Source organism: Typopeltis vanoorti, chromosome 24 (assembly GCF_054136105.1).
Source record: "Typopeltis vanoorti isolate ZY-2024b chromosome 24, IOZ_Tvanoo_1.0, whole genome shotgun sequence".
Classification (NCBI taxonomy): Eukaryota; Metazoa; Arthropoda; class Arachnida; order Uropygi; family Thelyphonidae; genus Typopeltis; species Typopeltis vanoorti.
The window spans coordinates 33,526,611-33,541,969 of record NC_143572.1 but is presented as its reverse complement, the minus strand read 5'-3'; the positions used below and the strand labels follow the sequence as shown (position 1 = coordinate 33,541,969).

General features: G+C 35.0%; 1 protein-coding gene and 1 non-coding gene across 4 annotated transcripts in view; both read left to right on the top strand.

Annotated features, from left to right (window-relative positions):
* The window catches only part of LOC150093092 (fibronectin type-III domain-containing protein 3A-like), a 557,362-nt gene that overhangs the window by 484,633 nt on the left and 57,370 nt on the right, over positions 1 to 15,359 (top strand). For all 3 annotated transcript variants that reach the window (XM_090414067.1, XM_090414066.1, XM_090414069.1), the window contains 2 exons: positions 986 to 1,245; positions 11,377 to 11,577. In XM_090414067.1, coding sequence (XP_090270193.1) covers positions 986 to 1,245; positions 11,377 to 11,577 — 461 coding nt within the window. The remainder of the gene's footprint in view (positions 1 to 985; positions 1,246 to 11,376; positions 11,578 to 15,359) is intronic.
* TRNAS-AGA (transfer RNA serine (anticodon AGA)) lies at positions 2,933 to 3,004 on the top strand. The gene has a single exon. It is a non-coding gene; the product is annotated as a tRNA-Ser (tRNA).

Here is a 15,359-nt window from a genome sequence, read left to right as displayed (position 1 = left end):
TTTTGTCAATTCATTAAATTTAATAGATACAAAGAAGATTTTCTTTTTCCTTACGAAACGGTCAAATTTATCCCGAACACCCTGTATCTGTACCAATTAGATGGCTTATGAGAAAAAACATTGAGAATATGCCATGAGATTCTTCTATAAAATAGGAGAAATAGGAGATCCCGTTGTAGTTCCTTCTACCATTTGTACGTTTATTTTGACAACTAAAGTAACCAGAATTTATGACAGATTCGAGTAATTTTACAATAACAGGAAGAAAATCAATGCTTATTAATTTTTTTGTATCACTTAATGAGATGTTTGTAAAGTGTGAAACTACGTCAAAACTGATTAAAAGATCTGTGGGTTGTAAAGATAATCCTGATATTTTATTCTTGACATCTGAATTTTTAATGAAAGAGAAAGAAATACCTGCACATGCAGAGAGATGATTTAATAAATATTTTGAGAGTTCATAGGTTGGACAACCTATACACAAATTTATGATAGGTTTTAATGGAACATTTTTTTTTGTTTCTTGGGAAGACTATAAAGTTAAGGAGGTCTACCACAATGAACTCTTAACTTTTTGATGCTTTCTTCATCCCAAGAATGAACTTCAACTACAAGATTATTAAATTGGTCAATTTCTGGATATGCATCTATAGGTAGTGTGATCACCAAGTAGAAGTTCAAGCTTCCTAAAGTAGTTATTTTTTTCATGAACTGCAACTGCATGTCCTATGTCAGCTTTTTTAATCACTGTGTTCATATTACATTTGAGATATAACAAATCATTCATGATAAACTATTCGTGCTCTGAAGATGCTGAGTATAAAACCAGTGAAATATCAGCAACTAAGTAAATAAATATATTATTTATTTTCTTAGTATCTGTGTTGTGAATTAAACTAATTAAAACATCAGTACAATCTGCCAACATATAAGCCTACTTTCTACTTGTCTGATTATTATATAAATTTTCTATTTTAAATAGGCAGTCAATAGTAGTGGACCTGGTTCATTTGGAAAAGAGGTATTTTGTCAGACTCTGCCTTCATCTCCTGGAGCTGTTTCTGTAACATCTATTCAGGCTCTGTGTCATGCAGTATCTATATCTGTATCATGGAAGGAACCTGACTGCCATGGTGCTGAGATTCTGAACTATAATGTTGAAGTTGGAGAGGGTATATATAGCACAACAGATAATAAACCAGAGATTTTGATAGAAGGACTTTTACCTGAGACATCATACAAGTAAGAAAAAACAATTTTCATGTTTAATTTTGCTCTTAAGTTGTTATTTCCAGATGATGTTATTTTCTTTGACTAATTAATTTAAACTTTGGAGTTTAAGTTCATTGGAGTAGCCTCTAGGTGGTACATGCAAAAATGTTGGTATCTTGTTCGTCTGTTATTATTCACAACTGCTGGAGTCCCAAGATTCATCATGGCAGGCCTATCTTAGAGAAAACATTATCATACCACTCCTCAAACACATTCGCTGTTTGCCCTCTTACCCACTACTTCCTTTTGCAAATTTCAGGAATGACCCTTTGTTCCTTTTTCTGTCATGAAAAATCTGATGTGGTCTGATCAAGACTTTATACAGTGGACACTACCACCCTTTTATCTCTGTTGATCAACATCCTTTTCAGTATTTTAGCAGTCCGCTGGGCTGCCTTCACCACCTTCATGATATATTTCCTAAACATCAAATTTTTGTTGACCATCAGTCTTTTTATAGTACCACCAATAGAGTATGGAAGCATCCCTTCAGTGGATCACAAATTTCCATAAACCTTCCCTTTCATTGCATTAAACTGATATATCCATCCATTTGTCACCTTTACAGCTTATTCAAATCCCCTTGTAATGCCACATCATCTGGAAGCAACTGATTATTTCCCTGCTATACAGTGACAGTATCATTAATATGAGAGTTAAACAGTAAAGGTCCATTTCCTGAACTTATGAAATCCTATTTGTGACCTTCCCTAATATAGGATGTTTCAAAAGGGTGTATACAACTTTTGCAGAAAAACAGAGAATAACTTGGAAGACGTACAAAAGCTGAGTCAGTGTCATAATGTAGCAGAACACATCAATTTTTGGTCTCGTAACTTTATTATCAAATGACAACACTAGTGTCATATGTCATCTAGTCTTGTTTATATTGCTATATACAGTAAAGATAACAAGAAATTTTATACTTGGTTTTAATCCTTTTCCCAAGGAAGCAAAACCAAGTTTTGCTCGGGGAAATATATTCACGTCTGAGCTAATTGTATATAGAGTCTAATGACTTTGTATCACTTGCCTTAGTATGTATCCCATAATGCAAAGCACACCCTTCCCATCATGCATTACATTATACACATTCGAAAGGGAGTGTGCTTTGCATTGTGGAATACATACTAAGGCAAGCGATATGAAGTCATTTGCCTCTATATATAAAAGTAGCTCAGACATGCAAAACTTTGTTTTGCTTCCTTGGGAAATGGATTAAAACCAAGTATAAAATTTCTTGGTATCTTTAATGCATAATATACCCAAGGTTAGAAACCTTTTATATTGCTATAGATTATAAATTTTAGATTTAAATTATACATTTAAGATTGCTATAGCAATATAAAATATATTCCTATATTTTATATTGCTGATTTTATATTAAAATCAGCGACCATGGTCGGGCGTCATGCCCCAGGCAGAGTGGATATACAACTGGCAACGCGAGCGCCACCTTCCATCACCCGCCCTCATGACTGACAAATTCCCCGTGAAGGGAAATCCAACCGGTTGTGTCATCCTACTAGCAGAGGGACGTCCATCAGTGACCAGAAGGACTCTGGCATGGTCCGTCGTTCAGACTAGCACCAACCCAACTTCCACTGACTGAATCCCTCCCGCTTTCAGCTTTCGAGAGCCCACCCGCTGATGATGTGGCTTGTTGATCTAGGGGTATGATTCTTGCTTAGAGTGTGAGAGGTCCCGGGTTCAAATCCCGGACAAGCCCAGAGCGCAATATTTTTGTAGTCCATGTGGCCTAATGGATAAGTTGTCTGACTTCGAATCAGAAGATTGCAGGTTCAAGTCCTGTCGTGGATGATTATTTCTTGTGGTGGGTGGTTGAACCATGGAATGCATTGCCTGAAAGAGTGGTGAGAGCAAGAACGGTCAATGAGTTCAAGGAGTGGTATGATAGACTTTGTGTTTCTTAAGACGGACCTCCCACAATGAGTCTCTTGACTCCATGAAGGCCTGAATAATAATAATAATTTGCCTAAACATTTCCTCATCACACTATGTTCTTTGACCAATAGCAACATCGCACTAAATATCCTGCCTCATCATCTCCACAGCATGCCATATATTCTCGAAACCAGTATTTTTGATCACACCATTCTTAACTTATCATAAATAACACCCCCATCCCATTTACTCACCCAATCCTGCTGAAATATGCTAAATCCTACTTGTGTCAGGACATCATCTTATGTCAACTGCATTTACTTATTACAGTAATCTTTATAGAGGTTGACTATGAGTGCCACCAGTTCATTCCCACTATTTGCAATACTCCTATCATTTGTATAGATAAATATCAATGCATTATCAGTATTCTTTACCTCTCATATTCCTACATATGCTTGATATATAATGTGTAGTATGCTGCCATCTGTAGGAAGATAAGTTATAATTTAATTTTAATTAATGATATTGTGTAATTATTGTTAGATTTAGTTTATTATTTGGTATAGTGCACAGTATTGGTTTAATTTAGTGTATGTGTTTATAAGTATATTTTTATATATTATTGTAGAGCACTCAATGGCACAAAAATGAACCAGGACAATGCTAGGCAAGACGTCATTGTTCCAAGAATTTAATATGAAGTATTTGTGACATGTAGTGTGTGTGTATTTGCTATCCAAAGTTAGTGATGTGTGGGTAATAAGTAAAAATGGCAAGCAAGAAAGTGTATCAAAAATGTTATTTGTGTGAGTTTCAAAAGGGAGATAGCAGTGAAAGGCATGGAAATGCAAATATTGTGGAGATCAGAGAGAGGAATATATATATATAAGTGAAATAATGAGTAAAGAAAAAGAAGTAAAGAAAGATAAAGGGAATGGTGGGGTTGTCTTTAATGAGTGAAATAGCAATGCTGACCCAAAGTTTATCACAGAACGGAGCATGAGGCAGAACATTTTTTTTTAAATATATCACTTTGGTATATCATGAGAGTCTGCAAGCCATATAGCAAATATATGCTGTGTGTGTGAGAGAGAGAAAACCAGAATCAAGAGCAGTGTAATCCATTGATTTTCATTTTGTAAAGCTTGAGGTTGTAATCTTGGAAAGGCTGATTCACAGAACTAAGGTAGATTAAATGAAAAATTGAGGATAGAAGAATGGGAAAAAGGTTTGGATTTCTGGAAAAACTCCCAACTCTTTGAAAAAAAAAAAAAAAACACCAGTTATACCAATTTATAAAAAAAAAATAATAATAAAGATGACTGCAGTAACTATAGGTGAATTATTCTACTAAATGCAGAGATATTAAAAGAGAAGCTAAACAAGGACAGAATACTAGATTCCAAAAAGGCCAATTTTGCATTAACTCGAGTTTCATTTTAAAATTAATAATTGAAAAGAGAAGAGACTCTTGCAGACTCTCATGATATACCAAAGTGATATATTTAAAAAAATGTTCTGTCTCATGCCCCGTTCTGTGATAAACTTGGATAAACATGCTATTTCACTATTAAAGACAACCCCACCATTCCTTTTATCTTTCTTTACTTCTTTTTCTTTACTCATTATTTTACTTATATATATATATATATTCCTCTAGCTGATCTCCACAATGTTTGCATTTCCATGCCTTTTACTGCTATCTCCCTTTTGAAACTCTCACAAATAACATTTTTGATACACTTTCTTGCATGCCATTTTTACTTATTACCCACATATCACTAACTTTGGAAAGCAAATACACACACACATGATGATGCAAAACTGAGGATGGCAGTAGGATAAAGGTTATATAGATATCTTGCAAGATGATTTAAATAAATTTGTGGTGTGGACAAAAGACAATGGTTATCAAATTAATGTTGGAAAATATAAATTAACACACTTTGGGATGAAAGGATTACATACTTGATACCATTTCAATGGTACTAGATTACAGGAAATTGATGAGGCTTGAGATCTGGGGGATGATAGTGGATAGAGATTTGATATTTAGATGATATATTGCAAGACTTGGCAGAATAACTCAGAGGATTACTTAGTTGTTGACGAATGCACTGACAAGTAAAGATAAGGAGATTATTATTCCTCTTTATAAGGCTGTGATTCAGCTACATGTTGATTACTGTGCATAGATTTAGTCACCTGTGCTTATTGGAAATTGGGAGGTGGCAGAGAGGATTCAGAGACAAGTGACCAAGCTGGTAGCAGGTCTGTTGAATGTTCGCTATGAGGATAGATTGAGGGTATGTGGATTTCAGAATTTGGCTGACAGGCAGAGGAGAGGGGATAGGATAGAAATTTATAAGTTACTAAAATGATTCGATAAGATTGTCATATGAAGTCTGTGCTGTTCATTAAGAACAGCACAGACTTCATAGAAAAAGTAAAAGATATACACATAGATCTCATAGATATTAAACTTGAAAGTTGTCTAAGAGTGTGGTTAGTAAGGGTGTGTGGACTAGGTTCGTTACTTGGAGAGTAGTGAATTAGTGGAATGGATTGCCAGAAGTAGTTGTCAGTACCCCAACAGCGAATAAATTTAAGGAGATGTGCAATAGGTATGTGCCTCCATAGCGCAATTGGAAGAATGACGGTACATTGCACCCTTCGATTGGAATAGGCCTAAGTTCGATTCTCGTCGCGACAGGAGGAATCTTTATCTGGTCGATTTCAATCGAAGGTGAGTTAGCCGATCTCATACGGAGGTAGCAGGGTTTTTTCTCCCGGAAACTCGGGTTTTTCATCCCGCATACAGACAAATCGGCCCTTCAGAACACACGCAATTTACAGACAAAACATACTAGTTGTGGTAGTGGTGGAGGTGGGTGGTAGATGGCGTTGATGGAGATGATTCGTAGTAGTGGTTCGGTGTAGTGGTTGAGACAGTTGTAGGTGTCCTCCCGCGATGAGTCTTCGGACTCCTTGGAGGTGTCAGGAATTATAATAATAATAATAATAATAGGTATTGTGTTAATAGATAGTATGGGTCTTCCACATTATGAGTCTTTTGACTCCATGGAGTACCTATGTAATAAAATAATAATAATAAAGTAATGCAGAATCATATGCATGTTTTATATGTGTGTAAAATGGTACATTTCTTTCTTGTTATAATACTTGAGATAAGAGATGGTTGTTGCTTTTTTTGCTGGTTTGTAAAGTAAATTAAACTGGTCAAGAAACTCTAGTTTCATCTTTTGAAGATTAACCATATGGGAAGATTAACCACCCAAACCAAAGGTTTGGGTGGTTAATCTTCCCATATTGCATTGACACATCTGAAGGCTGTGCATTATGGATTACTGGGACAGTTTCATGTGAAGTCACCCACCTCTGTCATCACTTCTATGTAATAATATGGTGAGACATAATTTTGTTACTTTGGTATAGATGTGTGTCTTTTGCTGCTGATTTAGCTCTCAATATTTTTCTAGCTCCCATTGATGAGACTGCAGTAAATGGTGAAACTGGTTTCAGTAATACGGCACAATCCATATCGAAATATGGCTTGTGCTGTTGATTTAATTTTTAGTATCTCCTTGAGTCTAACTCTCACCATTGAGACCTCAGTAAAGGTTGAACTCATCTAGGTAGTGCCTCTTCCCATAATGTATTGTAATATAAATGTGAAAGTTATCATAAGTAAAAGTAGTCATTATTTAATCCCCTTATTATCCTTGATGTGTTTACATGTCAAAATTATATACATGCAATTCTATAGAAATAACACAGATAAAAAAAGCATAAAGTTATTGATATTTCATCCATATATCCATTTGGGTGGTTAATGTATCACTGGATGATTTATTTAATGGTAGCAATGAAAAATGGTGTTCTAAAGTTGATATTTGGTGATTTTAATGAAAGGTGTCTATACTGGACTTGCTCTACACAGATAAAAATGGTTCTTATAAATAGAGAGCAAGATTATTTTTACAGAAGCAAGCAGTGTTTTCTCATCTTACTGTTTTTATTAAGATATGAGGAATAGAATTGAAATTAATACATTAATGCTAAAAATGTTTCCTAATTTGTTAGGATATCATTTGAATAAGTGAAGAAATAATATTTTGGTTGAATGCGAAGTAGAAATTAAACACATTTTTCGATGGGTTGAAGTTTCTGTTCAACAATTTTTCTTAGCTGCTTCTCAGTATGCATGCATAAATCCTACCTGGGATACTCAGTAAGCAAATTCCTCTATAATTCTTGCATTCATTTTTTTTCTCTTTTCTTTTTCTTTTTTTTTTTAATAGATAATTGCCATAAGAGCTCTATTGCAGTCATCTTAGAAGGCCTGCTCACCAGAATTCATGTTTATATGGTGCAAATGGGACATTTGCACCATATAAATGTGTTTTTCTCTATAATATTCCCATGATTTCTCAACTATTTATTTTAAAGTGAAAATCTGATCATGACAAACAACCTTTACTTGCAATATCCATCTTGCTTTTCCCCAAGTCTCCCTTTAGCAATTTTCCTTGGGCCTCTTCTCAGGTATATTTGCATAAATCTTAAATGGAACACTCAACAGGAAAATTCCACTGTAATTCTCCTGTTCAGCTTTATTTCCATTTTTTTTTTTTATGGATGACTGCTATGTAGCCTCTACTCCTATCATCCATAATTCAACCCCTTCTGACTAGGCCTGAATTATGCAGTATTGCTAGTATAAAACCTTTATATCTCCATATTTTGAGCATTTCTGATTGAATATCATTCAGAAAAAAGCTACTCTTTTTACTCCAGCTGCCTTTCCACATTTGATATACATCCTGTTGTATAGTTTCTCTCACTGTTCTGTCATTACTTGTTTCTTTTATCTTTCTTTCTCCCTCTTCCTTCCCTGGCTAAATCAGTGTTTTTCTTTGGATATTGCCATGGTTTCATTATTGTTTCAAATATTTTCTCTATTAATATTTGGTTATCTAGATTTGCATTTTGCAACTGGAATGAGGTCAACTTTGATTCTTTTTAAATCTTATATATATACACACACACACACACACACACACACACACACACACACTTCTGATGTGTGTGTGCATTAAATTTGGTATTCATTTTCATCCTGCTCAACCAGTTAAGTTTTGAGCAGGGTGAAAATATATAGCAGATTTGAAACTGTTCCTTTAAATTAAAGATACCAAGAAATTATATACTTGGTTTAATCCTTTATCCAAGTGTAAGCAAACAAAGTTTGCTCATGAAGTATTTTCAGGACTGGGGCAACTTGTAAAGGTGGACTTCACATCACTTGCCTTAGTATCCCATAATGCAAAGCACATTTCCTTGCAGACATGTATAATGCTGTGCATTATGGGAAGGGTCACTACCCAGACTGGTTTCGACCTTTATTGAGGTCTCATCAGTGGGAGCACGAGTTGCCCCAGTCCTGAAAATACTTCAGGCGCAAACTTTGTTTGCTTACACTTAGATAAAGGATTAAACCAAGTATATAATTTTCTTGGTATCTTTAATTTACAATATAACCAAGTAGAAAAAATTGGAACTGTTCCTCTTTAAAATCCCCTATGCTTTTGTACCCTCCATCATGAACCAGTCTCTCCATTTGAATTTATATATTAATGACTTTTTGTAGCAAACTTGTAAAGGATCACAGGAATAGTTGGTTATAGGAGAGTTGTTATACTGAATTTCCTTTAAAATAGTAATAAGGATATGGAGGTTTGGTTTTTTTCAGTTGTTGGTTATAATGGTATTCATTGTAACCAACAACTTTCTTTTTTGCTCTAGATGGGAGTTCACTGTTCATCTTTATTTATTTCAAACATTGTGTTAGTAAAGTTCTGATCACAAATCTAATCATTATTAACTTTCCATTCCTATTTTTATTTAGTGTTTTCCAGAACCACATTCCTATATATATTTTCCTCATTTCCTACTCTGCTGCTTCTGCCATTTATATTACTTAACAACAAGTAATCTTTTTCTTTTGGAAATCTTTCTTAATCTAAACTGGCTTAATCTTTTTCTTCAGCTGTTCTCTCTCTCTCTCTCTCTCTCATGACTGATATCCTGTATTTCTTCATTACCTGATATCCTGTCACTGTACCTTAGACACAATTATCTTTTCCAATTTTCCATTTTAAGTTTTACCCACAACACTGTACTTGTAATTATGTACCAATCAAGAAACATTCTTGCCTGCAAAGAGTCAACATTGTTAGTATTGCCTTGTCCATGTTTAATTAAGAGACAAGCTTGCTGTGGTTATGGTATGGCATCCAGAGTAGCCTTGACACTATAATTCTGAATGCATTTATTGCTTGCCAGATAGTAGGTGTGTGTTTGTTGCTCCGTTTTGGCACTGATTCAATTTCCCTTTTAACTAAGAATACTTCATCCTCATTTTTCTGGGCTGTCGTAAGGCCTGCCCATGTCCCAAAACCATCAAAATAACACAAAGAGCAGAATATACATATTTCTATCTCAACCCCCTCCAAACTCTTCTTTTTCTCAGAAAGGTTTGGAAGGGTTGAGAGAGATCCCTAAAGTTCTTAAAAAAAAAAAAAAAAAAAAAAAAAAAAAAAACCTCTTTAGGAGATATTCTAAACCACTTGGAAGAAAAGATTCAGGAATTTCTTCATGCAATATCTTAATAGATGTTTTAAGAGGGGTGATGTAGATCAGGTCCACCCCATGTTCCTGGTAAGGAGATTTGGTCCAACTAAGAATATTATCCTTGCGTTTAATGCCTTCCAATTTCTTTGAAAGCAGACTCATTTGTTCTGTCAAATTCTTTATCCTTAATCCTTTGAAACACTTTAAGTGCCAGAAATATAGTCATGCAAACTTGTGTCATATCTCTGCCTTCCATCCTCAGTGTGCCAGTAAAGAGCATAAAATGAAAGAGTGCATAAGTAAAACATCTAAATGAGTGAAGTGCAAGGAAGAACATCTAGCTTACCTAGAAAAATCAAAACAAAGCATAGTATTTCGTGCCAAGAGGCAAAGAGAACATTTGTCACAAAAACATCCACTGGTAAACCATCTTACATTGAGAAAGTAACAGCTAGAAAAAGTATCTGAGGATATATTAATCTGCATGTCGGTCCCACCTCATTACATCATCCTTGCCAGACCATTCCATGGACAAGTATTTTTGGTTGTCTTTTTTGCTTTCAAGCATTTCCCATGGTGAGAAAAAATTTATAATACTTGTCAGGTAGTTATACATCCCTTTTGTCTGCATATCAAAGAACTGCTCTAAATTATCAAAGCAGACAATACTGTATGCTCACCTCAAAATATTTTCCACCCTTGGAACACTTGCTTTCCATCGTGCAGTTTTTCTTTTTTGCAGCATAAGGAATCATACCACTCCTCCCACATCAGCAACTCTTTAAAACACACAGTTGCAGAATATGCTCATTTTCTACTTGTAAATTTATATAGAAGGTACAAAATCAGAGGTTTTAGTGAAGTCTGCAGCTAATCAGATCCCACTAGAATGTAACAACTACATAAGCTTAGCTGCTCTCTACAATTAGTAAGAAGTCATAGATCATCCTGTATTCAATTTTTTTTTTTTCTTGGGACACTTTTTTATATTAGATCCCAAACTACATTAGAATGAAGAGAAATGAAGCTGCAGATATAATAGCTATGTTAGCTTGTCCCCAATGAGAAAACAGACTAATATTCCAATGACAAATGTCATGAAATAGAGAGACTACTTACACGCTACACTAGATAAAGCCTGAAATTAACACACTGGATCATAAGACCTGGTGTCCAATCTTCACCTTCCCATGATGCACCCTTTGTAAGATACTTGGAGGTGTCCTCTCAGTTATCCAGCTTTGACACTTAAGCAATCTCCTTGTATGTAATTATAAACATTTTAATCTTGCCAGTCTTATTTCCAAACAGATCCTGCTACTAATATAATATTCTTAACTTTGAGCTTAGGAAAAAATGTTATCTTAAATTAGTTTTCAGAGTTTGTAAATTTTAAAATACAATAAAATTTTAAACTGTAAAAAAGGTCTATGAAATACTTGTTGTGACTTGCTACTCCAAATTTTTGGATCCCTTCTCTCCTAGGAGAACCTTAGAATCCAGGCTCTTGCAGTGCTCATAATATGATTTATTTTGTAGGATAAGGGTGCAAGCCATAAATGGTGTGGGTCCTGGTCCCTTCAGTAGTTCACTGAAGGTTGTAACTAGAGGATTTCCACCGAATCCACCTTTCCTTGAATGTTATGGATATAGCCACAACAGTTTAAAGTTGAAATGGGGAGATGGTCGCAATCCTGATTTTATACAGTATGTGTTAGAAATGGAAAACAAGGCAGGAAGGTAAGTGTTTTCTTGAGGTGAAAGCTCAGTATTACTTTAACATAAAAATAATTGCTATTATTTTGTATTATTTTTGTTAAACTATGAACTATGCTGTACAATTCACAGCATTAATCTCGGTAACTTATGAACAGCATCAGGAAATACCTTGAATAATGCAAAGTAATATGAAATGATAGGTGGTTGCATACGGATATTCACTGCTGAATCAGCTAGGCTCTCTCTTGCATATTATGATATATTCTGCTTATAATGTCAGGTATATTGCATTAGCAGGTTGCAACTGTCAACATATAATCTCTCAATTATTTGGTTACATAGAATTAATTTGCTAATCACTTAACTGAAAATGTATGGTTAGGAAGTGCTGCTGCAATAGTCAGTTGATGTGTTAATCCATTTCAGAATTGGTTAACATAGCTTCTAGTTATTTGATTGCATCACATTTTAAGAGATCAGTCAGTGTAATTTTTTAATTTCCATCATCCTTAATCATATAAAACTTATTGCAATTATTATTATGAAGAGTTTGCTTTGATCACAAAAGTCTAAATGCTGTTATGCAATAATTCAATATATAATTTGAGATTGTATATTAAAATTTTGCAGTATCATTTAAATCAGTGTTTCTCAATTGCTAGTCTGCAAACTTATGCTGCCAAAGGTCATTATTAAACTCTATATAATAACTTGACTTCATAGAAGTCTAATTGATGCTGTGATGGAGTGGATAATCCCATCTTTTTATCAGTTTCATACGTGAGAAGTCCCAAGACCTATGACAATCCCATGGGTGCTCCTAACTCTAAAAGTAAGAACAGTATTCTAAGGTTGGGAAGATTAAAGTTTTATTAAGTGTCAGGAGTTGAGCAGGAGAGAAGTACTGTTTAGAACAAAAAAGAATACCAAGCTTTTTTGGAGGCTGCAAAGGCTATGGACCTGATGTGTTTGTGGTAGGACAGGCTCGATGTGAAAGTCAACCCAAGAAGAGAATATGGATCTTGACTGGGGACCAAAATATTGTCAAAAGTGAGGGAGAGTTAGGCATGGTCTTTCTTCTATGAAATGAGACAGGATTGTGCTTTGGTGGCATTGAAATTCACCAGGTTATCCTTACTCCACTTAAGAATGGCAAAGAGAAAATGATGAAGAGTGGAGAATATTGTCATCAGCAAAGCTGTGATTAGGATTGGATGTTAGAGAGAGAGATCACTGATGTATAGGAGGATGAGCTTAGGCAAAAGTAAACAGCCCTGAGGTATACCAGCATTGATTGAAAAATCTGTTGAAAGAAAATCATTCATCATGACCTACAATGAACCACATTGTGAGGAAGCTGGCAATCCATTCATAAAGGGAAGAAGGAATACCACAAAATGGTAGCTTGGTAAGAAGACCACAATGCCAAAATGTGAAAGGCTTTGAAATATCATAATATCATGAGCAACCACTTGAGTTTCTCAGATTTTTCCATGGCTTATGTCCAAAGTTTGGTGAGGTTGGCCAGAAGATCTGCTGTGAAATGAGAATGATGAAATCCATATAATCCATACTGGTGATCACTGGATCACTGAGTAATTAATGAGTGTCCTAGTAGTGAAGCAGTTGGCTGTTGATTACCTTTTTCCATTATTTTTGGGATTTTTGAAGTTAGAGTAATAAACACTAGTTTGAAGGTTGACTTTTTGTTGGAATGAGCTGAATGGCCTCGTAATTCCAAACTGTAGGATAGATGCCAGATGAGTATGACTACTTGAAGAAATGGGACAATACCAGTGTAAGTTCTGGAGTGAGTTTTTCCACTTGGTTATACTATAAATTAAAGATGCCAAGAAATTAAATTCTTGGTTTAATCCTTTATTAGGGTGTTCATCCCACTTTTGAACATGAAAATAAGGGAGATTATAGTGTGAAAAACTAAGGCTAGCTCACCTGCAGTGTTGTTTAAGTCCTTCCTTGTGTTACCGAAAAAAGAGGTTCAAATTCGAAGAAGTCTTCACATCTTTCTCTCTCCATTTATGTCCTTCAGTGCTAGAATGTTGCTTGCAGTCATTATTACCCCCATGGGTGATACTGAAGTCACATTTACATAATATACAATTAGCTTTGTAAATGTTTGGATGGCATGGGTTTTAGCCACGAGTACTGTTCCTCCCGTTTCTTCACATAAACACACAAATACAGTCATACTCCGGCTTACGCGAATCCGGAGTTACGCGGTTTCATATATGTACGTATTCCTGTCCTGCTTCACGCCTCACCACTAGTCGTATCTTTCCGGCACCGGCCGCATTCGCCAGTGTCGCACATGCTGTGAACAAGTACTGACGATTATTATAGTTTACAAACCTTGTGATTGTTTAATGTTATGTTCTTGATAAAAATATTATCACATAAAAAATAATAATGTTGTCCAAAGGAAGCAAGTCCGATTCTTCTACAGCTAGCAAGAAAAGAAAAACATTGACTTTGGAAACAAAACTGAACATTATTAAGGATTTTGAAGGCAGAATGAAAATTTGTGAGCTAGCAAAGAAGTTTGATCTATAGGAATTCACAGTAAGAACAATCATAAAAGAAAGGTTTACAGATTTTGGAGAACATAGATTCTAACAAGGAATTCTAACAATTGTAGCCACAAGGTAAGGAATAAAAAAATCATTAGCTTGCTATGAAGAAATTTTGCGTGACAAGAAAAAGACATTATGCCGTCAGACGAATCTATTGGATTTTATGAAACCATTGACATCGAAATAAATTTCTTTTTTTTTTTGTGTACAAAAAACTACAATTATGATTATATTTCTTAAAAAATATAGGTGTTTTTGTAAACCTTTGGTCCCAATTAACTAATATTTTGTATGTTTGTATGCAAAATTATACCCGAGTTACGCGAATTTCACTTACGCGCTTTTTGTTGGTCCGAACTACCACATAACTTCGGGATATAACTGTATTTACATTTCTTTTTTGGTTGCCTTTTTACATTATTACTTTCCGTTTCACCATCACTATCTATCATGAAAATATACTACGGCACTCAGTGTTCAACGATACTGAAAATACTTTGAGAATGAATGCAGGCACAACGGCTGGTAAGAACGAAAGATAGGAAACAGACAAACAAAATCCGGAAGTGTATATCAAAAATCGCTACCAACGATTTGATTATTCCAAATAGGTATTGATTATTAAAATGGCGCAAAGGTTACAAGATCAACGCAACGATATAACATCTTTGCCGGAACATCCACATATATTCGTTGGTCGGAACAGAATTGTATCGATTAGAATTTTCCACACTATCGTTATTAGTGTCAAATTGTATATAATATACATTGAAAAATTAACGACAATGATTGATTATGAAAAATACGGGAGTATTTGAAGATCAATACGGGAGCTGGGATGATCCAAAAAAATTAACTAAAATACGGGAGTTCCCAGAAAATATAGGAGAGTTGGTCACCCTATTCTCTATCCAAGTATAAGCAAACAAGGTTTGCACGTGAAGTAACTTCATGACTGGGCAACTTATATACAAAGGTTAATGACTTCACATCACTTACCTTAGTATCCCATAATGCAAAGCACATATCCTTACAGACATGTATAATGCTATGCATTATGGGAAGGATCACTACCCAGACTGGTTTTGAACTTTATTAAGGTTTCATTCGAGGGAGCCAGACCCAGAAGTGATACCAAGATAGCCAAGGTACTCTGGATTAGAGATAGTTAATCCTTAATTTATAGTATATCCAAGTGGAAAAACTTTCAAC